This window comes from Meles meles, chromosome 7, assembly GCF_922984935.1.
Source record: "Meles meles chromosome 7, mMelMel3.1 paternal haplotype, whole genome shotgun sequence".
Taxonomy (NCBI): Eukaryota; Metazoa; Chordata; class Mammalia; order Carnivora; family Mustelidae; genus Meles; species Meles meles.
The window spans coordinates 88,200,956-88,225,496 of NC_060072.1; the positions used below are offsets into that span (position 1 = coordinate 88,200,956).

The 24,541-nt window shown below is 40.7% G+C and overlaps 1 protein-coding gene across 3 annotated transcripts in view; it reads left to right on the forward strand.

Moving 5' to 3' along the window:
* Window positions 1–24,541, forward strand: part of DIP2B (disco interacting protein 2 homolog B) — a 228,134-nt gene that overhangs the window by 115,072 nt on the left and 88,521 nt on the right. For all 3 annotated transcript variants that reach the window (XM_046011907.1, XM_046011908.1, XM_046011909.1), the window contains exon 3: window positions 20,760–20,888. In XM_046011907.1, the coding sequence (XP_045867863.1) occupies window positions 20,760–20,888 (129 nt within the window). The remainder of the gene's footprint in view (window positions 1–20,759; window positions 20,889–24,541) is intronic.

Consider the following 24,541-nt stretch of genomic DNA (forward strand, 5'->3'; position numbering starts at 1 on the left):
CTCAATAAGAAATAGGACCAAGAAATAGGACTCAATATAAAAAAGGACTATGGTTTGTTCATCTTTAGTCAGGCTACATAGATGCCAAATCATGTTCAAAAATCAGTTTATTGGGGCACCCAGGTGGCTTAGTCGGGTTAAGTGTCTTCTGCCTTTGGCTCAGGTCACAGTCCCTGGATCCTGGGATCGAGCCCCACATCGGGCTCCCTGCTCAACAGGTAATCTCTCTTTCCCTCTTCCTCTGCACCTCCTCCATTTTCATGCTCTCTCTTTCTCAAATAAATAAAATCTTTAAAAAAAAGGGGGGGGGATTCAACAAAATCAAAAGCTTATTCTTCCTCTCATCTCATGCTCTCTGTCTCCCTCAAATAAATAAAATCTTTTTAAAGATTTTATGTGCATAGACCGGGGGCTTGTTTTATGATCTTTTTAAAGATTTTATTTATTTGAGAGAGACAGCATGAGATGAGAGGAAGGGCAGAGACAGAGGGAGAAGCAAACTCTCTCCTGCCTCAGAGAGCCTGATGCAGGGCTCCATCCCAGGAGCCTGAGATCATGACCTTAGCTGAAGCCAGATCCTTAACTGACTGAACCTCCCAGGCACCCAAATAAATAAAATCTTAAAACAAAACAAAAACAGTTTATCAGTTAACTGTGAGAAAACATTGAGACATACTCAAGTCTATGTGATCAGCCCATTCTTGCCCCATGGATAGGCCTACAGGGGGAGCCAAATCACAAAAGGAAATTCGTTCACTGAGTACAAATCAGACGTTTAACTGCGGTAGGCCAAGAGAAGGGATCATAGCCTTCCTACAGTAGGAAGGGTCTTGCAGATGACCTCATGGGGAAAATAGGAGCCATTTAAAAGTAGCTCCTTCACCTTCCCGCTACCAGACCTCAGACTTGGCCGCATCCTGCTCATCATGTTTACGTCCTTCCTTCTGGTAAAAAGGTAATCTGTTTCCCTTATCCAAGGCCAGTCATTCCACCTGTGCTTTGGATCCTGTTCCCTCTTCTCTTTTCAGAAACTTTATATTATCATCCAAAGGCAGGACAGTGGAAGTAGGCCAGCCCTGGTAGAGGCAGTAAGGGGTACAGTATCTGTAACAATTAAAAAAGCAGTAATAGGAGGCACCTGAGTGGCTCAGTCAATTAAACGTCTGCCTTCGGCTCAGGTCATGCCACAGTTCTGGGATGGAGCCCCGCATTAGGCTCCCTGCTCATCCCTCTCCCTCCACCACTCTCCCTGCTTGTGCATGCAGTCTCTCTCCCTGTCAAATAAATAAAATCTTGGGGGGAAAAAAAAAACGATAATAAAGCCAACAAAAAGTTGGCCTGCTTTTATTATCCTAGCTAGCAATTCCAAAGACTGTAAATAATACGCTCCCCCTGCTGATGCGGACAGCTGCCCCGTCCCTTAAATGTGCCATTGCTGTTGCTGTCAGTTCCCGTCTCTCTTGTACGCTCACTCTGTCCCTCTCACCCAGATTCTTCCCGCAGCAGTCCATCATGCTTGTTAACTGTTCTGTTAAACAAAAATCTCCCTTGTCAGCCTCTTCCATCTTAACTCTGTCTGCTTCCCCTTTATGGTCAAACCTGCTCTAAGCCGTCTCTATTTTGTCAACTCCTGCTCACTTCTCAGCCAGTTCCAGTCCCTTCAAGAACTCTTTTAAGTGACATCACAGAAGTTGCCCCTCTAACCTCTTGAAACACTCCTTTTGAAACTCTGTTTTCTTACTCTCCTCCTTCTGTTGCCTCCTAGTCATCCTTGCAGGCTCGTTCTCCTCTGTTAAGTGTTGGAGTTCTCAAGGAAAGGCCCCAAGCCCTCTTGATGTCTCACTCTATAGCAGTAACTCACACATGGCAGCCTGCATCACAGTCACTGGAGGGCTTGTCGGTATACAAATTGAAGGACCTCATTCTCAGGGTTTCTGATTTAAGAAGTTCAGGGAGGGGACTGGGAATTTGCGTTTCTGTTAAACCTCCGGGTGAAGTTGAGGTTGCTAATCCAGACACCACACTTTGAGAACCAGTGCTGTATCGCCCTACAGCATTTCAGCCATACCTGTGGCTTTAATTATCATTTAGAAACAGCTAACTCCAAAATATGTATCTTCACCTCAAATCTGTCCTAAGCTCCTGACTTGTAGATCCAACTGCGCACTTAAGATTTCCATTTACATAACTTAAAGGAGCCTCCTTTTCAACATACCCATACACCGTCCCCACACCACTGCCAACATGCACACATGCAAAACAAAAAATAAAAATAAAATCCAGCTATAGTGACATCAACCTGCTCTTGTGTTTTTCTTCTAGTTTTCTCCTTCTGAGTAAATTGAACCCACACCCGAAAACCCAACAAATTAGAGTCTTAAAAATCATCCGAAGCATGTCCTTCCTTCCCCATCTCTTGTCTTTCACCAAGTTCTGTCAGTTTTCTGTTTCTTCATTTTTGGCAAGTTTAATTTTTTTCTAGGAAATCATCTATTTTGTATACATTTTCAAATTTACTGTTACTCGCAATGTTCCCTTTCTTTTTAAAGCCTCTGCTTGTTTACATTGTCTACTTGTAACTCTTTTTTTCCTCTTGATGACCTTCTCAGAAGTTTGTCTTATCAAAGAATAAGCTTTTGATTTTGTTGAACCCTTTTTTAAAAAAAAGATTTATTTATTTGAGAGAGAGAGAGCATAGGAGGGAGGGGCAGGGGGAGAGGGAGAGAGAGTGTCTCAGGCCGACTCTGTGCTCAGCATGGAGCTGGATATGGGGCTTGACCGGGGGCTTGTTTTATAATCCTGAGCTGATTCTGTACTGAAACCAGAGTCCAGTGCCCAATCATCTGAACCAGCTAGGCACCCCATTTGTTGAACCTTTTTTTTTTTTTTAAGATTTTATTTATTTATTTGACAGAGAGAGATATCACAAGTAGGCAGAGAGGCAGGCAGAGAGAGAGGGGGAAGCAGGCTCTCTGCTCAGCAGGGAGCTCCATCCCAGGACCCTGAGATCATGACCCGAGCCGAGGCAGAGGCTCAACCCACCGAGCCACCCAGGCGCCCCTGAACCTTTTTAAATATGTCTTTTATTTTCTGGTTTATTATTTTCAGCTTCTATGTGTATTTCCTTCCTTAAACTCTTTGTTTAGTCTTTTGTATTCTTTCTAAATTCCTGAGTTGGATGCTTAGATTTTCTTCTGCCTTCTTTCTTGAATCAGTGTTCCTTAATTTCACTGTGATCAGAAAACATGTCTGACAAAATCAAGTCTTTGTTATTTGTTAAGATGTGCCTAGGATTTGGTAAATTTCTGTATCTCATCTATTTGTGTTTTATTTCTTGAGTGGATGATTTTGGCCCATTAATTCAAAGTAGTTAATTGTGTTTTTCAGATCTTTTCTATTCTTGGTAACATCTTGACTATTTGATCTATTATTTCTAATAGAAATATATTAAAAAATCTGTACCGTGACCACGTGTTTATCAGTTTTCCTTATAGTTCTGTCAAGTTTTGTTTTAAATGTTTCAAAGTAATATTACTAGGAACAAGACAAGGATGCCCACTCCCACCACTTTTATTCATCATAATACTGGAAGTCCTAGCCACAGCAGTTAGACAATGTAAAGAAATAAAAGGAGGGGTGCCTGGGTGGCTCAGTTGGTTGGGCATCTGCCTTCAGCTCGGGTCATGATCCTGGGGTTCTGGGGTTGGGCCCCACATCGGGCTCCCTGCTCAACCTGGAGCCTGCTTCTCCCTCTCCCTCTGTCTGCCGCTCTGTCTACTTGTACACTCTCTATATCTCTGTCAAATAAAGAAATAAAATCTTAAAAAAGAAAAAAAAAAAGGAATCCAAATTGGTAAGGAAGAAGTAAAACTCACCGCTCATGGATGACCTGATACTATATATAGAAAACCCTCAAGACTCCACCAAAAAACCAAAATATACAAAATCAGTGTATATAAATCTGTTGCATTTCTATACACTAATAATGGAGCAGCAGAAAGTGAAATTAGGAATCCCATTTGTAAGTGCACTAAAACCAACAAAATATCTGGGAATAAACTTAACCAAGGAGGTAAAAGTACTCTGAAAACTATAAAACTGATGAAAGAAATTCAAGGCGATACAAAGAAATGGAAAGATATTCCATGCTTATGGGCCAGAAGAACAAATTCTTCTTCAAGAAGAACAAATTCTTGTTCTTTTAACAAGAACAAATTTTGTCAAAAACAATCTACAGATTCAATGCAATCCCTATTAAAAATACCAACAGCATTTTGCACAGCACTAGAAAACAGTCCCAAAATTTGTTTGGAACCACAGAAGACCTTGATTAGCCAAAGCAATCTCGAAAAAGAGAAACTGTGGAAGTATCACAGTTCAGATTTCAAGTTATATTACAAAGTGGTAGTAATTAAGACAGTATGGTACTAGCATAAAAATAGACACATAGTGCTCGCTTCGGCAGCACATATACTAAAAAAAAAAAAAAAAAAATAGACACATAGATCAAAGGAATGGAATAGAAAACCCAGAAATAAACCCTCAAATATATGGTCAATTAATCTTCAACACATGAGAATTGAAAATACAATTTGAAAAGATCTTCTTTGGAAAAAGTCTCTTCAACAGCGGTGTTGGGAAAACTGGACAGCAACATGCAAAAGAATGAAATTGGACCATTTTCTTTTGCCATACATAGAAATAAATTCAAAATGGATTAAAGAGGTAAATGTGAGCTGAAACCATAAAAATCCTTGAAGAGAACACAGAAGTAATCTCTCTGACTTTGGCCACAGCAACATTTTTTTTAGATACGTCTCCTGAGGCAAGTTAAATAAAAGCAAAAATAAATTGGGATTATGTCAAAATAAAAAGGTTTTGCCCAGTGAAGGAAATGGTAGTCTTCTGAATGGGAGAAAATATTTGCAAATGACCTGATAAAGGTTTAATATCCAAAATGTATAAAAAACTGCTGCATCTCAATTCCAAAACCCAAATAATCCAATTAAAAATGGGCAGAAGACATGAATAGACATTTTTCCAAAGAAGACATCCAGATGGCTGGCAGACACGTGAAAAGATGCTCAACATCACCCATCAGCAGGGAAATTCAAATCAGAACTAGAGTGAGCTATAACCTTACACCTGTCAGAATGGCTAAAATCAAAACCACAGGAAAACAACAGGCACTGGTGAGGATGTGGAGAAAAAGGAATCCTCCTGCACTGCTGGTGGGAATGCAAACTGTGGCAGCCACGGTGAAAGACAGTATGAGGGTTCCACAAAAATTAAAAGGGGAACTACCCTAGGATCCAGGAATCGCACTCCTGGGTATTTACCCAAAATATACAAAAACACTAATTCAAAAGGATACATGCACCCCTATGTTTATTGCAGCATTATTTACAATAGCCAAACTATGGAAGCAGCCCAAGTGTCCAGCAATAGATGAATGGATAAAGAAGAGGTGGTATATATACACAAAGGAGTATTATTCAGCCATAAAAGAAGGAAAACTTGCCATTTGCAACAACATGGATGGAGCTAGAGAGTATACTGCTAAGTGAAATAAGTCAGAGAAAGACCAATACCATATGATCTCACTTGTGTGGAATTTAAGAAAGAAAACAAATGAGCAGAGGATAAAAAAAAAAAGAGAGAGACACACACACAGAGCAAGAAACAGGCTTTTGACTATAGAGAACAAACTGATGGTTACCAACCAGAGGGGTGGTGGATGGGGGGTTGGGAGAAACAAGGGATATGGATTAAAAAGACCACACTTACGGTGAGGAAAAAAGTAAGATAAAATGATAAAATACAGTGAAATATAAATAAATAAGCTTAAAAAGTTAAAAAACAAAATGATGTTAGGGGCGCCTGGGTAGCTCAGTTGATTCAGTGTCTGCCTTCCGCTCAGGTCATGGTCTCAGGGTCCTGGGATCCAGCTCCGAGTCAGGCTCAGTGTTCAGTGGGGAGTCTGCTTCTCCTTCTCCCTCTGCCTCTCCCCCTGGCTTCTGCTCTCTCATGTTCTCTCTCTCTCTTTCTCAAATGAGTAAATAAAATCTTTAAAAAAGTGATGTTACTAAATATACACAAAGTAAGAATTACTATGTCTTTCTTTGTAAATTGTTCCTTTTATTATGAATAACTGTCTTTGTCCCTGTGGTGTTTTTTTATCCTAAGGCTTTTTAGGTAATCTAAACTGTCTAGAGTTATTAGACATCTTAATTCTCCTCCCAAACAATATAAGTTCTTTAAAAATGCTTCAATATCAACTACTACTATTCTCCATCTTATATTTTAGTACGACCCTGTTTACATACCCCCTTCATTATCAATTATTGTTATGTAGCCAAAGGCACTTAATATCTGTTCTTTGCTCCTTATTTCTTCATACATCTCAGTCCTTCCTCTTAGTTTAATTTCTTCCTAAAGTCCATCCTATAGTAGTTATATTTGTGAGTGAGGGTTTTTAGTGGGGTATTCTCTCCATTTGTGTCTATCACTTTGCCTACCTCTGATCTTGAATCTGTGTCTTTCCCAAAATGGGGTTGGTTGTAGAGCTGGATAATCTATACGGTATAGGTTCTGTAGCAGAAGAAGAGATTACCTCTTGGAATATTTACCCCGTATATCTCTATAGATTTTGAAGAAAGTATTTAGTTTGATTTTTTTTAAAAGGGTATTGGAATGTAGGTTTTAAATTTAACTAAATTATGTTAATGTCTGATACAGAATTAAGTGAAGTAAAAGTCATTTTAATGCTTTTGGTAAGAATTTTCTAAATCTTCCTTTTGGAAGGATAACTTCTGAGTTCTTTCTCTTATTAGATTTCATCCATTTAATGGTGAGAAGCTTCACTGTGAAGGCAGCTAATTGGATGTAGTGTTTAAAAAGTGACATTCTTCATTAATCTTTTTTGAAATAAAAAATTAATACTGCTTGCAACATTGTATTAGTAGAACGATTATGTGCACATGCTTGTCTAAAAATTCAGTGAATGATTTTTTTTTTAAGGATTTTTATTTGTTTAAGTAGTCTTTACAGCCATTATGGAGCTCGAACTCACGACCCTGAGTTCAAGAGTCACACACTCTACTGACGGAGCCAGCCAGGCGCCCCTAGTGAATGATTTTCTGTATGGAATTTATTTGGGGTTGAAATTATCTTGGATTGCATATTTATGTATATTTTTTATTTCTTTCCTCAAATGTTAAATAAGACTTAAAAAATTGAACAGTGTAGCAGGACAATGGAGAAATGTGCAAGAGAGCACAAGGTTGAAGACAATACTTAGACATTAAGTAGCAGAAATTGAGTAAAGACAGTATTGGTTAATAATAAGCATAGCTTAATCGTTTGTGTAACAAGGGTTAGGTTCTGAAGTCACTATATGACAAAAATCTGACGTGTCAAATTATTCAAATCTCCCAACATTGGAATTGATTGTTGTTTCTTTAGTTAAATACAAACCAGATTTTTATCTGGTAAATGAAGAACCATGATGTGTGAAAATATGTATCTTGATAAAGGTTAAAATCATCCTCAGGGACTCAAGAAGCTCGCAGACTGAGAGTCTTGGGAGAAATGCTTTGGCAGGTTCACATCTCCTACTCATTCTGAGCCACAGCCTCTTTGAAAGGAATGGCCCATAGCACATCTTTCAGTGTGGAAACTACTGGGGCCTGGATGTAGAGCTTCTCACACACTCAGTTGGCAAAATGTTCAGGGGGAAGGGCCCAGAAATTAACTCTCTTTTGGCATGGTCCATAGAATTGAAATTTCAGACCACATGTGTTTTGACGCCTCTGTAAATTAGTCATTCTTGCCTACTCTTAGAGTTGTAGAAGAACCAAAGACTTTAGGTAGGGAGGCAATTTCCCTCTGCTGATCCCAGGTCTAATCTTTAAGTTAAGATACTTTGGATACAAGTAACAGCTAGTTTTAATAGGGCAAAGTTTATTCTAATGCTGCAGGGGTTACTGACCGAACCTCTGGACGGTACATATTTACTAAGTGCTTCCAGGGTCCTAGGTACTATCGAGACAGCAGGAGACGAGACTAGACAAGGCTGATGAGTCTGCCTGGGACCTACACCCTCCCACCACCCTACCCACTGCTTGCTCCCTCACTCTACTAGGGGTTTGCTCAACTAGGACTTCCGCAGAGAAGCATTCCTTGATCAGCCTTATCAAAACCAGTCCCTACTCCCATTATCTGAGCTGCATTTTTAAAAAGTTCTCTCTGACTGTCCCATTGATTATAGTTTATTCATGTGTCTCACTCTCCTACTAGATTCCTAAGGTCTCTAAAATCAGGAAAATTCTTTGTCCACTATTATTTTTATTCTTGGTCCCCAGTTTCTGGCTTTAGGGCCTGACATATAGTAGATGTTCTAGAAATGTTTGTGGAACTGAACAGAAAGGACATTTAAAATTTCCAGTATCTCTTTCAGTAAACATCTGTGAAGACTAAAGTGTTGGGTAGTGAAAGGAACAGATTACTGTACAGATTGGAGAGTGATGATCCTGGCAGCTTGTCTCCGCCCTCAGTATATCTTTAATTTAGACGTGCTACAACTTCAAGAGACTGTGTAGAGTATTTTGGTTCTCATCTGAGATTTGGCATTTCTCTTTAGTTAATTTTTATTTTTAAATGAAATTAATGAACCTATTTTAAATAGTCAAATGGGACTACAGGGTTTGTAACAACAACAGAAACGGGCAGTATCTTCTTCCCTAGAGATGGATTCTTTCAGCTCCTTTAACTGTTTCTTCTGGCATTTAAACTCTGTGTTTCTAGGTAACATTATTACCACTATTTCTGGACTTTTTTTTCTTTCTTTTCCAATTTGAGGCATTATTTCTTTCCTACTAGAAAAGATTTAGAGTCTTACATATTCCTCCCTCAACCTCATAGACACCACACACTCCCTTTTCCCCTTTCCCCATTCGTTCACATATCTCATCTCATACTCATTCTGGGCTGTATGCTTAATATGTTACTTTTCTTGCTAAATTAGCATTCAGTGCTTACGTTTTTTTAATTTTTTAATTTTATTTATTTATTTTTAAAAAAGATTTTATTTATTTATTTGACAGACAGAGATCACAAGTAGGCAGAGAGGCAGGCAGAGAAAGACGGAGAAGCAGGCTCCCCGCAGAGCAGAGAGCCCGATGCGGGACTCCATCCCAGGACCCTGGGATCATGACCTGAGCCGAAGGCAGAGGCTTTAACCCACTGAGCCACCCAGGTGCCCCACATTTTTTAAAAAAAGATTTTATGCATCTATTTGAGAGAGAAAGAGCATGCATACAAGTGGGGGGAAGGGCAGAGGGCGAGGGAGAAGCAGACTCCCCACTGAGCAGGGAGCCCATTGAGGGGCCCATCCCTAGATCCTGAGCCAAAGGCAGATGCTTCAGTGACTGAACCACCCAAGTGCCCCTTACAGGTTTTTTTTTGTTTTTGTTTGTTTGTTTGTTTGTTTTTTAAGAGTTCAGCTTCTTTTTGAACAGGATACAGAAGAGGTTTAGTTAAAAAGACCAAAGCCCATGTCATCATCAGACTCCTCTGATTCTTTCTTTGCTTCCACTTTCTTCTCCTCAGCTGGGGCAGCGCTGGTGGAGGGAGCAGGACCTCATGCAGGCAGAACACTGGCTGCTGACGCAGGTCCACCAGCCCCTGCGTTACAGGCATTACAGACGAGGCCCCAATGTTGACATTGGCCAGGGCCTTTCAAACAGGCTCAGCCCAGAAGGTTCAACATTTACATCCACTGCTTTAATGAGGGCACTGATCTTATCATCCATGACCATCACTTCTTACGGTGTGGGACGAGGGCCAAGTAGACGCAGGCGAGCTCCAAGACCAAAGCCATGGTGTGGGTGAGTGCCGAGGGGGCACTGCTGGACCTGCTGCGAGTCACCCAGTGAAGCACCTTAGCAGCAGCTGAGGAAACTCAATACTTGCATTATTATGATTCTGTAAATATTGTTCACAGCTAAGCTGTTCGCTTTACTAGGATTACTTTTTTTCAGAATTATCCATCAGTTTATTATTCTTTTTGTAGAAACAGCTCTTGGTGCTGTCTCTCCTGCATATCTGAACTGTTTGTTTTCTTGTTCTGCTACAGGCCTTCATCATCATTCTGGTGGCATTTGGGGAAGGTGTAGGGATAGATAGAAATGCTCATTCTGCCATGTTTAATCAAAATTCTTTATCCTCACATTTTTATGTAAGTGTTACTCAGAATTTGTACAAAGATAATTTCTGTCAAACAGAGATCTCAAAGACCTTAGTACCTCATTTTCACTGTTCATGAGCAGCTGAGCAAAGAGTCTCGGAAACACCTGACGCACGTGTTCAGACTGGGAGGCTTTCCTCCTTCAGGTGGGTCTGAGCAGAGACCTACCAAGTTACGTTTGGCAACTCTTTACCATTTAAAATTGCCCTTCAGGTGCCTGGGTGGCTCAGTCGGTTAAATGTCTACCCTCAACTCAGGTTGTGATCTCAGGGTCCTGGGATCGAGCCCCACATCGGGCTCGCTGCTCCATGGAGTCTGTTTTTCCGTCTTTCTTGCTCTTACTCTCACATTCATTCTCTCTCAAATTAAAAAAAAAAAAAAAAAATGCCCTTTAAGGTGCACCTGGGTGGCCCAGCAGATTAAGCATCTGACTCTTGATCTCAGGTCAGATTTTGATCTCAGTGTTGTGAGATCAGGCTCCACGTGAGGCTCTGCTCAAGATTCTCTTTTTCTCTCTCTCTCTCTCTCTTTCTCTCTCTCTCTCTCTGCCTCTTCCCCCCAACCCCTGAAAAATAAATAAGTAAATTTTCTTGAAGTTCAGTAGTGGCATTTTCTTTGGGGCCCACGTCTCTGGTTTTAGGACGTTACTGCAGCTTCTGTTTTTGATGGCATTGGTGTAAACAGTACATTCTGTCTTCATGTATTTGAGATTGTCTGCAACCTTTGTGTATTTGTTTTTCCCACTCTTTTTCACTTCATTTAATCGTGTTTGTCTCCTGCTTTAGAGTAGAATCTCACCTTTTCCATGTTCCTTCTTGGCCTAGGTTTGCATATTATTTTTTCCCCAGTCCCTCACCTACTGCCCTTTTAAAGATAAAACCTGTCAGTTTATGAATTTGGTCATGTATTAACATTCTCTAACTTGTCCTATAAGAAGCTCTGGTGACCCAGAGGCTTTCCCCAAACTTGGATTTCTTTTGTGATGGCTGCTTATTTTGCTAGAGGGTATTTGCTCACCGGTATTCCAGTCTGTATCCACATGCTGCCTTTGCCAGCGGCTCCGCACCCCTTTCATCACTGTTCTTTTCCATTCAGTCCTGGCTTTGAGATTGTGCATGCCTGTATTATGACCAAAAAAACCCTGTGTTGTATGCTGTCTCTCTGAAGCCTCTGATAACCCCTCTTGTGGATAGTCTGTGACCCTGTTTTCTTTCTTTCTTTCTTTTTTTTGTTTTTATTTTAATCACCCAGTGCTCTCATCAGACAAGTGCACTCCTTAATCCCCCTCACCTATTTCATCCCCCACCCCCCACCTCCCGTCTGGTAACCATCAATTTACAACCTTGTTTTTCTTAATGACCATGCGTAAGTATGAAAATTGTGAGAGGCACTTTTTTTTTTTTTTTTTTTTTGGCATAAAACTTGCATAGCTTGGGGCACCTGGGTGGCTCAGTGGGTTAAGCCTCTGCCTTCAGCTCAGGTCATGATCTCAGGGTCCTAGGATCCAGCCATCCATAGGGCTCTCTGCTCAGCGGGGAGCCTACTTCCCCTTCTCTGCCTACTTGTGACTCTCTCCCTGGCAAATAAATAAAAGCTTTTTTTTTTTTAATTTATTATTTATTTGACAGACAGAAATCACAAGTAGGCAGAGAGGCAGGCAGAGAGAGGGGAAGGGAAGCAGGCTCGCTGCCTAGCAGAGAGCCCGATGCGGGGCTCAATCCCAAGACCCTGGGATCATGACCTGAGCTGAAGGCAGAGGCTTTAACCCACTGAGCTACCCAGGTGCCCCCAAATAAATAAAATCTTTAAAAAAAAACAACAAAAAAACCTTGTATAGCTTGGAGATACACAAATAAGCAGGCTTTTCAGATTAACATTTGACCATGTGCTTTAAAATTGGTATCTCTCCATTTTTGCCTTTGTTTTTCCCAGTCGCTCACTATCATTGATGGAGCTGAGGAGACAGACAAGATCTTAATTACTTATGTTAGACAAAACTGTGGGTGCCTACACTATGAAACCCAGAGCTGGTTACTGCAAGAGATACAAGATGAGTTAAGACTAGACTCTGACCTCAAGTTATTTATACTGTATAGGAGAGATAAGACAGGTATACAAATGAGGATTGTAAAAAAAGAAAGCTTAGTAGACTAAGCATTGTAAGAGAGTTCTCAACATCAAACTGTGGAAATTCAAAGGGACATGAACTTAAAACCAGCTGTTGAAATTAGGTATGGCATTTGGAATGCTCCGGAACATTTCTAACTATATAAATGTTAAGTAGGTAGCATATTTCTTTGTGTGTTTGAGGGTTGGGAGTAGAATCTATTTATTTATCTATTCCATTTTGATTTAAAGGTTCCTTCCCCAGTGAGGGTCACATCCTAATGGAAAGAACATGGAATTTTGTATTCCAGTCCCAGTTCTGAGCTTTCATTTGCTAGGTTTGGATAGTATTACAGTCTGGAGAGCACACACACATACTGCAGTCGTATCTATTCCCACATTCCTTATCAGAAGGAAGTCCACTATCTTCCTCAGGGGGCTTCTCTGAATTGTTCAAGAGCCCCCTGGGATATAGCTAGCACAGAAAGAGAGGTGGTCTGTGCAGTTTCCACACCTAAAAAGGAAGAGCCCACAATCTGCTGCTGCTTTTCAGTGCCTCATGAGGTGCTTTTGAATACTGGTCCTCACTTGGTGACCAGTAGTACCGACCCGCTGCTAAGCATGCTTCCTGGATGGAGGAGCCCAGTCTCTGCTCAGCTCAGCCAAGGTAGCCCTCTCAAAGTTTCAGGGAAGAACTCTTGCTATTGTACTCTTCCAGCTCCGTGCTCATCCACTTTCCTGAAGCCAGGTGGCCTGGGAAGCTCTAGGTCAGGGTCTATCCAGGGTCTGTCTACCTGCCACTTCACAGACGCAGAAGCTCTAACTCCCCTTTCTCCCAGAATCCACCCCTAGGAATCAGGCAGGTGGCCCCTTTAACAGACTCCAAATGCAAACATTCTCATTCTTCCCTTCCTTTCCCCACCCAGTGAGGTTAATTACCTATCCTTCTAAGGCAGGCTTTCAGCAAGGTGGCTGGGGGGGTGAGGGTTGGGTTACTTTAGCTCCAAAGGGAAGGTTCCCCAAGTGATTCACTGTACCCTCACCCACCTTTCTTGCACAATGTGGGAGTGGAGGCTCTATTTATAATAATTCAAGGGGATTACTGACATTCTCTCAGTACAGAAAAATAAATGTAATCTGTAATGGGTGTCCTGCTTCCTTAATGGTGCTTATCAGATAATGTTATTGGGAAGATACAATGAGATGGTGTCATGAAAGTTTAAAGAGCCATAGAAATGTTATAATCATTGTTATTCTGTCATTTCCTGTTTAAATCCCTTCAAAGACCACTCTTTCCGCTTAGGAGAAGTGACCTGACCCGGCTTTTCTTCCAGCCTCGTTCTGTATGGCTCCATCTCTTTCACTGTCCCGGACGGTCAAGGTTTTTCTCCCTCTCTGGACTTCGACAAATACCATGCTTTTGTAGAAAGTGGCTTTTCCTTCTCTCTACCTTACTAAAGCCTGTATCAGTATCTCTTCTTAGCAGACCTTCTCTGAAATTCTAATACAAACTAAATTGCCCATCCTCTAGGTTGAGAGAGACTGGTTCTTTTCCTTCTCAGTCCATACCTGGTGTAAAAGATATACAGGAAGTGGTGATCACTCGTTTAATTTCTTTTCTGTACACCAGCACCAAAACCAGTGAGCATGTCTGCTCTGTTTACTCTAAAAAGTTGAATTATTACATTATTTGGTTCTCAGAGACCATCCTGCTTTACTCTCTTACCCTTACAGCTGAGAATATCTGCTAACTCATAGGCAGAGTTGGAAGATAAGAAGCTAAGGTTGATTTTCTTCCATCTTCCTGAATGGAAGTTTTGCATAGTTTTATACTAGTAAATATCAGCTGCTTTTTCAAGTCATCGCTGCTACTGTGTTCAAACAATGGCATCGTGGAAGACTGTCAAAGAGGAATAAATCATGTACATGTTTATCATTGAGAAGGAAGGCTCAGTGTTGTAGAGGAAATAAAAATTTGTGGTTTTCAACTTATTAGTCTGGTAACAACATTATTTAAACATAATAGCGACCCCTAGTGGCTAGTTTGTACAACTGACCAAAATGTCAGGAACTCTAACGGACAGTCATGGTGTAAAAATCAGCGAGTTACTGTTTTCTTTGGATCTAAAGTAAGTTCACACTTGAATTTAGAAGTTTTGAAGAATACTTGATTTCTGAGATCCACAGCTCTTGTTCCAGCATGTATCTGTATTTACTGTTTTTTAAAATTACTTTGATTTATACGTGACTCTTTCTGTAAACAATAGAAGGAAACGGTGAACTAGAGTACCCCATCATTACTTAAGGGATTTTTATGTCCTATTTGGTCCTTATAAGTTGCATAGAAGTAGTTTCTACAGTTCTAATCATCTTACGGACATGATATTTTGTGTTCTTTTATCACTTGACATTAGTTCATTTTGACTGTTTCATACGTCTGCTGAGTCAGCATATTTTCATCTTTTGTGGTGTGTAATATCTTACTATGTTGATACATGTAGGAAATTCTATCTTTGCTTTTAGTTTCTTACTATGCTAGTGAAACTGTACACATTTTATTCAAAGTGTAGAAGTCTCTATTTTCAGGCCCCAGGTAATTCCTGAGATCTCTTAAGAGTGTGAAACCCTGGCCCCAGGAATGATTCATCTTGAAGCAGCATCTTGTCTGCCCTGCTGATGTTGGATGTGCTGTGCTCCTGTGTCCCCTCACCCTCCCCTCTTGTCTTTGAGGAGACCTGAGGTACACTGTTTCCTGCTCCCTTCCAAGACAAAGTGTTGCCCTGTCAAGTAAGCGAAGGTAGGAATATACCTCCATAGTTCTTTTAATCCAGCCAGGTCATAGTTTCCTCCCTCTCACCTCCAAATTTGTATTGATTTATCAGTTACTTTTGGAAAAGGAGGCAACTTATTTTATTTTAATTTTTGAGGCAACTGATTTTAGAAGATTGGAAAATCCTGCTTAGAGTCATAATTTATCTAAAGAAGCTAAAAACTGAATATTATTTCAACTTATTTTGGTCAGAATCTATTCTATGTGGTATGACCTTTGAATTAAGATCAGTATCATTTTTATTTTCTTCTTTACACTTAACTATTTCCTTGATATTCTGTAATGAACACTTACTATTTTTATGTTTTGAAAAAGATAACTTTTCTAAATTATAGCATCCCAGTAAAGCCTATGGAAAAATATATAAAACATTAAAAATCTCATCCCCTAGAGATAATTGCTATTAACATTTTACTATATTTGCTTCCAGTTTTTTCAGTGCACATATAAAATATATTTGTAAGTATTATATTTTAAAAGATAAACTCTGATTCATGGGGATAAAAATTTATAAAATTCATGTAAATCGGAGACTAATTATTCATATTCAAAAGGATTATCTACAGGAGTGCCTGGCTGGTACAGTCATGTGACTCTTGATTTTAGGATCGTGAGTTCAAGTTGGATTAGAAATTACTTAAGAAAAAAAAAGGATTATCTACAGTTTCATTGTTAAACTCCCCTGTTAAAGTGATTGAATTCCTAAAAATTAATTTTACTCTTTTTCTTTTCTTTTTTCCTTTCTCTTCATTTGTTTGTTCTTTCTTTCTATACCTTCTTTTGCACATTTGAGCCCAGGTTACTTTGTCAGAAATCCATGTTTCTGTGGCATTGTGCTTTGTGGGCACCTGAGGAATGCTCACTGAACAACCTGTTAGCCACTTATTGACACTGCAAATTGACCTTCTGGTTTCACTTCTTACAAGCTACAAGATGATTGTCATGGTTTTTAGACCCAAAAGGGACCTGGTCTGCTTGGATGACTAAATTCCTGGGAGAACTGAAGTAAACATAGCAGAGCATCATAGTAATGTTGCTTGGTGAATGGCGTATTGTAAGGCTTTTTTTTTTTTTTTTTTTTTTTTTTTTTAGTACCAGCTCAGTAGATCTCTTGCTAAGTGTCATCTGACTCTCAGTTCTCATCAGATGTCTGTATTTGTGTTACATTTCCTTGTGGTTTGATCTCTGATAATGCTTAGATAATCCTGAGTAGAAATATTTATTCTCTTGCATTTTTCCTTAAACAAATGTATCAACTTCCTATTCCCCTATCACTGTCCTGTCATTTCTTTGAAACAATTTTTTTTTTTTAAATATTTTTTATTTATTTGACAGAGAGAAATCACAACTAGGCAGAGAGGCAGGCAGAGAGAGAGGAGGAAGCAGGCTCCCTGCAGAGCAGAGAGCCTGATGTGGGGCTCGATCCCAGGACTCTGGGATCATGACCTGAGCTGAAGGCAGAGGCTTTAACCCACTGAGCCACCCAGGCGCCCCAAAACAATTTTTATTCTTTAACCTATATTATTTTTTTTCTCTTAAGTAATTACATTGAAGAATACAAAGTAAAAACAAAAGTGAGAGGAATGGTAAAGAATACATAAACCTTTGGTGTCCATCCTTTGTGAAATTATGTTCATGCTCTTTATCCTTTGGATTATTAGCTATCTTAAGGCAGAAGCTCCATGTTTCTTAGGGTGGTTTGGTCTGTCCTAGGAAATCTACTTATTTAATTTAAAAAGCAATCAGTGATGGGTAATTCATATATAGATTCACTGTGACACACCCCTCCCAAGTATACAAAACTAGGGTTTTAAACTTAGTGCTCTAAGTTAAACTGTTTTCTCTGTGCATATTTACAGGCAAAGTAGTTCACGTGTACTAACCTGATTTCCTTCCTGTACAGATCATCTGACAATATAAATAAAAATAGCCCCTTTCTATTTTTTGTTTCCTACTTAAAATTAATTTGAATATGCTTTAAATGATTTCTCTAATGAATGGGTGGAAACTTTATTGGAGGGGCTTTTGCAGAATCTTGTAAATGAAGGCAATTGTTTTTTTTTTTAAGAACTATTATCTAGGTGCTGACTGTAAATCCTGAAGCATTTAGATATTCCTAAACTATATTATTAATTCTGATTGCTTCTCTCATAACAATCTAGGGATACTGTTCATAACTTTTCTGGTTGAGAACCAGTGGAATTAGACAGATCTGTGTTTGAATCCTGGCTCTGCTATCCCCTGGCTCTGTGACTTGGCATAAAATAATCCATGTCTCGGGCACCTGGGTGGCTCAGTGGGTTAGGCCACTGCCTTCGGCTCAGGTCATGATCTCAGGGTCCTGGGATCGAGTCCCGCATCGGGCTCTCTGCTCAGCAGGGAGCCTGCTTCCCCTCTCTCTCTCTCTCTCTCTCTCTCTCTGCCTGCCTTTCTGCCTACTTGTGATCTCTCTCTGTCAAATAAATAAATAAAATCTTTCAAAAAAAAAATCCATGTCTCTGATCACTTTTCTGTAATAAGTTGATAGTGTTAACTGCTGACTTCGTAGGATTGTTGTGAGGAATAAATAATATGTGAAAACTTCTGAATGCACAGTGCCTAGCACAAAACAAACCCATATATATTTTTTTTTTCTTAATTTTTAGAGGGAGCAAGCAGTGGGGATAGGTAGTTAAAGGGAGAGGGAGAGAGAGAATCTTAAGCAGACTGCATGCCCAGCATGGAGCCCAGTGTGGGGCTCAATCTGATGACCCTGAGATCATGACCTGAGCCAAATCAAGAGTTGGACGCTTAACCTACTGAGCCACTAGCTTTTGTTATTACCGAGAGTTGGTAAGCTTTTTCTGCAGAGGGTGAGATAGTAGGTATTTTAGGTTTTGAGGACCATCAGTATCTGCCCCAGTTACTCAGTGCTGCCTTGACAGTGTGAAAACATCCATAGGCGGCACAGAAACAGATGAGCATGGTATGTTCTGATAAAACTACTTATAAAAATAAAAAGACATAGGCTCTAGTTTGTTAATTCCTTTGTATACTAAGAAATGAAATGAGGTATGAAAATATTAATAGCTCTTCTGTGAAATGTATTATCTAAAGAATTGAGGTACAGTTTACAGGGGCCCCTGGGTGGTGGAGTTGGTTGAGTACCTAACTTTTTTTTAAAAGATCTTATTTATTTCAGACAGAGAGAGAGTGAATGAGAGAGAGAGAGCATGAGTGGGGGGGCGAAGGTGAGGAGGGTAGAGGGAGAAACAGATTCCCCCTTGAGCAAGGAGCCCAATATGGGGCCTGATCCCAGAACCCTGGTATCATGACCTGAGCCGAAGGCAGTCGCTTAACCAGCTGAGCCACCCAGACACCCCTGAGCACCCAACTCTTGGTTTCGGCTCAGGTCATGATCTCAGGGTTGTGGGATCAAGCCCCATGTCAGGCTCTGTGCTCTGTGGGGAATTTGCTTGAGATTCCCTCTCCCTCTCCTCTGCCCCTCCCACTCGTACATGTATGTGCTCTCTCTCTCTCTTTCTAAAATAAATAAATCTGGAGGAAAAAAAAACAAAAACGCCTTCAGTTTACAATCCCAGAGATTACATTTCAAAATATCAGCGTTAAAATATGATCTGCTCAGTTAATACATTTTATATTAAAATTTTCAGCTGCCAGAAACCATAAAAAATAAACATTTCTAGATCCATAAAAGCACTTTAGTGGAGATCATCCTAAAATATATTCTTCTTGCTTTCTTTAAAAACAGTATATGAAAAACAAGCTAACCATTAAAAGAATAAAAACTTTTTAAATTCTACCTTACGATGTTGTGGGCTAGGACTTTAGGCAGGCTCTGTTGGGTGATTTTTGTGCTCTGCATGCTGCCACTTAGGGTCACTCAGTGCTTTTCACCTGGTTCATGGGCTGGTCTAGAAGGTCCAAGATGGTTTTGCTCATATGTTTAGTGCCTTGGCAGGGACAGGTACAGGGCTGGACTCAGCTAGGACTGTCTCCAGGAGCTCTCATAGATGGTCTCTCTAGCCTGCTAACCATTTTTAAAAGATGATAGGACATTGTCATGGTGAGCTCAGTTTCTGTAGTACTGTGATGCCCTTAGCCTTCATAAGGTATGTGGGACTACTGCTTATACTCCACTGCTTTCAGTCTGCTTTTTTATTTCTTGACTTTATAAACTAATTCTCACCTGTGATCTGGAGCAGTGCATTCGCTGGCTAAGTGACATCTTACTGTAGCGGGCATGTAATTTCCTGTGTGTGAGATGCCGTGCTGGGCACAATTAAGTGCTATTTAAGAAATTTAAAATATACCTTAAAAAAAATCCCGCAATATGTGACAACGTGAGTGAATCTGGAGGATACGATGCTGGGTGAAATAGGCCAGTCACAGAAGAACAAATGCCATATGATTCCACTTTCATGAGGAATCTAAGACAATCATACTCAGAGTAGAATGGTGGTTGCCAAGGAAGGAGGAGAAGCTGGGGGGAGGGAGGAAATGGGGAATTGCTACCCAGTGGGTAAAAAGTTTTAGTTATGGGGAAGTCATCAGAGAGGGAAACAAACCATGAGAGATTCTTAACCATAGGAAACAAACTGAGGGTTGCTGGAGGGGAGGAGAGGAAGGGGGAAGGAGGATAGGGGATGGGGTAACTGGGTGATGGGCATTAAGGAGGGCACAAGATGGGATGAGCACTGGGTGTTACATACAACTGATGAATTATTGAACTCTGTATCTGAAATTAATGATGTACTGTATTGTTGGCTAATGGAATTTATTAGAAAGTTTTAGTTATGCAAAGATGAATAAGTTCTAGAGATCTGTTTTTACAGCATCATGCTTGGAGTTTACTGTATTGTACACTTAATAAATTTATTAAAAGGTTATATCTTAATGTTAAAAGGTCTTACTATAACGTTAAAAAATATGACTTAGGAGTTCACACTATTTGAGGGGAAAAAAAAACAGCAGTAGAATACCAGAACTTACAGTGTTTTTCTTCTGATTATTTTACCTGCTTCCCCCTTCTCCGTCTTCCTGATAAGATAGTAAATGCTGAGAGGGTAGAGAATGGGGACAGGCCAGCTACTGGAATGGGAAAAGTTCAGTAGTGATGCCAGTTGAAGGAGAGGGGCCAGTAGACTTGACTTGAAGCTATTTGCATAATAAACACCGTAGTTTTACTTAAATGACATGTTTATTTGGAATGACTTATGGTGGGGAGGCTAAAACTCCCCAAACTATTCTTTTGTACCATTATGCAGATTAGGGGGTCATTTACACCCCCACCTCCCCCACCCCATCAATTCTTAGAATTTCTGGAATGGCCTTTTCATTTACATTTATCTCCTTGCTGTTTCTCTCCCAACACCTGTTGACAGTTACAACTCTAAGATTATATTTTTTAGCCCGGATGTCTCTGCGTCATTTTTATGTGTGTATATGATGCTCTCTAATCGTTTATTATAGGTGGGGTAATAACAGCTACCTCCGAGTGTTTTGGGAATGTCATAAGTGCTCAGAAAACTTTAACTGTTGTTGTCAGATAACCATATTCCAAACTTCCTTTTTTAGAAACTGACTCAGCAGTGCAGAAAGAACATAGAAACCAGACACCTGCTCCGTCTGCAGCTCAAACTTCCGCTCCTTCTAAGTACCACCGAACTCGATCTGGGGGAGCCAGGGATGAACGATACCGATCAGGTGAGAAGGGGAACTGAAAGTTGCCGGCAGAAGAGTTTTTAGTGACTGTAGTATGAACTCTGTATCTTAAAAGCTTTTTTTTTTTTTTTAAGATTTTATTTATTTATTTGACAGACAGAGATCACAAGTAGGCCGAGAGGCATGCAGAGAGCCTGATGCGGGGCTCGATCCTAGGACCCTGAGATCATGACCTGAGCCGAAGGCAGAGGCTTTACCCCACTGAGCCACTGAGGCGCCCCTCTTAAAAGCTTTTAATGTTTGTTTTTTTTCCACTGAAGGGCTACCAGGTCTCTATTAATTCATTCATTGGTCATTTATTAGCCCTTATGTGCCAGGTGTGGTACATAACTCAATATTTGCTAGGGCGGCAGCAGCAAATACAACGTTTCTGCACTCAAGGGCAGAAGAGGAGCCAGACAGGTACAGAGGCAACATGAGTAAATAAATAAAGAGAGTGGGGGGCTATGGTCACATGGGATGGTACTGGGAGAGCTCAGTGTCCTGTTGGAAGAGGCAGATCCTTCTGTGTTTGCCAGAGCTGTAGATCAAGTCTTCTTACTAATGGAGGTGGAACAAAAGCTCACAGTGGAATTTCAAATTAGTAAACTCTTCAGCTTTATTTCTTCTGACCCAAGAGGTCCCCAGAAGAAGGGAAAAGGCAACATGCTGTGGCTGGCAGTGGGAACGTTTCCCTGCCATATCATGGCCAGGACTGATGAGCAGAGAAACAAATCTGGGACCCTCAGGAAGACCTGTGGCATAGCAAGCCCATCCCGTGCCCATCTGTGGTTCACTGTACTAAGGCAGTCTCTGCAGCCCATTCACTGTCTTACGAACTAGCAGAATTAAGCCCTCAAACTAATTGCAGTGCTCTTTTACTTTCTTCAGAATTTGGACTCCTGTACCAGCCAGTCTTTCCTCTTTTCTTGAACTGGAAAGCAGAGTGTAGATCACATCCTTTCAGAAACTGCATTAGAGAAATTGAGGAAAAGGACATGGTTGCAGAGTTGTGTCAGACCTTTTGTGAGCTGATCTTATTAGATACATATTTTTATACACTTAAAGGAAGGAACGAGAAGTAGTCCATCAAGAAAACAGAGGTTCCACACTACACCAAAATTTTCCCTTCTGCCTAACCTAGTCTTGAGCAATCAGGGGAGGCTTTCTCAGAGAGCACGACATCTAAATGGCGTCACAGCACACACACAGTGTTAGGGACAGAGCATCAGGTAGTAGATCTCAAAGGGGTTCATTATGACCAGAATTTAGAACGCAAGGACCCAGAAAGAGGTGGGAGAGGAGTCTAGAAAGATAACCAGGGACGAGATCCTGAGGACTCTTTTTTTTTTTTTTTTCTAAGATTTTATTTATTTATTTGACAGAGATCACAAGCAGGCAGAGAGGCGGGCAGAGGAGGGTGAGGGGAAGCAGATTCCCTGCTGAACAGAGAGCCCGATGTGGGGCTCGATCCCAGGACCCTGAGATCATGACCTGAGCCGTAGGCAGAGGCTTAACCCATTGAGCCACCCAGGCACCCCATATCTTGAGGACTCTTGAACAGCACTGAAGGATTTGAGCAGAGCAGTGCTGTGCATCTGTGTTTGCTCTAGTGGTTTGCTGCAGCTGCAAACCGCATGTTCCGCCATTCCCGTGTCCCCATGCCCGCCACAGCGCCAAGTATATATAAGAGCTAAATAGATATTTTGGAGAAAAGAAAGAATAAAAGTAGTTACTAGTTAAGAAATGGATTAGAGGGAGGTACAGCTGGATGTAGAAAACCTTTCAGGTGCTCCTCTTTGTTGCTAAGACCCAAGCCTGATTTCCCAAGCACCCACTGTTGCCTTTTAAGCTCGGGCCCAGGTTCAGCAGCAGTGGGTTCTGCCCAGCCCAGAAAGGTTTGGGCCTCTAAACTCTCATCCCTGGCACTCTAGGAGTTTTGTGGATCCCCCACCCCCGCTTTTTTGGTCTGTCTTTATAGTATATAATGAAAGGATTAGTAAGAACCGAAAAGGTGATTCTCTATAGCTTATGTCCAGGCTGATCACATACAGAGAAAGGCGATAGTGACCTTTAGTATAAAATTTTGACCTTCATCAACTAAAATGTTACTGTCCTCTCCAGTCCCTGTTCTTTTATACCAGTTCTTTCAGATTCATCCCAAATGTTGGAAAGTGTAGGCTATGAATCAAATACTGGTTAGCAGATGGTGGAGTCTCTTAGGTGCAGGGGTTTTGAGGGTTTAAGAGTAGGATTTTGGATATTTGTCTACAGGGACTTTTTTCTTTTGAGGTAGTAGCAAGCAGGCCAGAGAGGAGGTAAAGTAGGGAAGAAAAGGTGATTTAAAAACCCTGAAGAGGGGTGCCTGGGTGGCTCAGCGGATTAAAGCCTCTGCCTTCAGCTCAGGTCATGATCTCAGGGTCCTGGGATCAAGCCCTACATCGGGCTCTCTGCTCAGCAGGGAGCCTGCTTCCCATTCTCTCTCTGCCTGCCTCTCTGCCTACTTGTGATCTCTGTCTGTCAAATAAATAAATAGAATCTTTAAAAAAACAAACAAACAGGGGCGCTTGGGTGGCTCAGTGGGTTAAGCCTCTGCCTTGGACTCAGGTCATGATCTCAGGGTCCTGGGATCAAGTACCGCATTGGGCTCTCTGCTCGTCAGGGAGTCTGCTTCCCTCTCTCTCTCTGTCTGCCTGTCTGCCTACTTGTGATCTCTGTCTGTCAAATAAATAAATAAAATCTTAAAAAAAAAAAAAGAATACACTTAAAAAAATAAAATAAAATAAAAAACCATGAAGATACTGAAAGCTATGAGATTACTGTAGTACTGTTGTGAGGGAGCACATGAAAGAAGGGGCATGCAGCATGGATTTTGGGTGAAAATCACATTTTCAGTATATTAGGAGTTACTTAGCCAAATTGCAAAGGTAAACCCAAGAAATTGTGGCTTCTATGAAAAAGAAGAAATCAACAGTCGCAGCAGCAGTAGAGCAAGTAAATGGTAGAAATTGTTGGATGTTGAACTTCTCTTTGCCACTCCATCCTTAGGAAGGATTACATTTACCTGTCACTTGTGCCAGTGGTGTGAGAACATAGGGTGCGTTTTGTAAAAGTCACAAACATTCAGAATAAACTGGTGGGTACACAGAAAGGATTTAATGATGTTAGTGAGTGTAGCTGAAAATTCCTTTATTATTTGGTGGAGGCTTATTAATACCTATGACATTTCAACTAATCATAATCAAATCTAAGTAGACTTAGTATTTCTTGTTTCAGACATGGTGTAAAGAGCTTATATTTATTCAGAGTTAGAGCTGACCTGATGCTGTTCTTTGCACTTAGCCAAGAGGTTCTGACATTTCAGACACACTTACTAGTACCTTTTCTTTCTGCACGTCAAGGCACGATACACCTTTCTACATGTGTTAAGGTCACAAGTGTAGAAAACAAACTATTGGTACCTTAGATGGAAAGTGATCTTATGGTAAGTCGTTCTGACAGCTCCTTTAAATTTTTTTTTTTAAAGATTTTATTTATTTATTTGACAGACAGAGATCACAAGCAGGCAGAGAGGCAGGCATCGAGAGGGGGGGAAGCAGGCTCTCCGCTGAGCAGATAGCCTGATGTAGGGCTCGATCCCAGGACCTAAGATCATG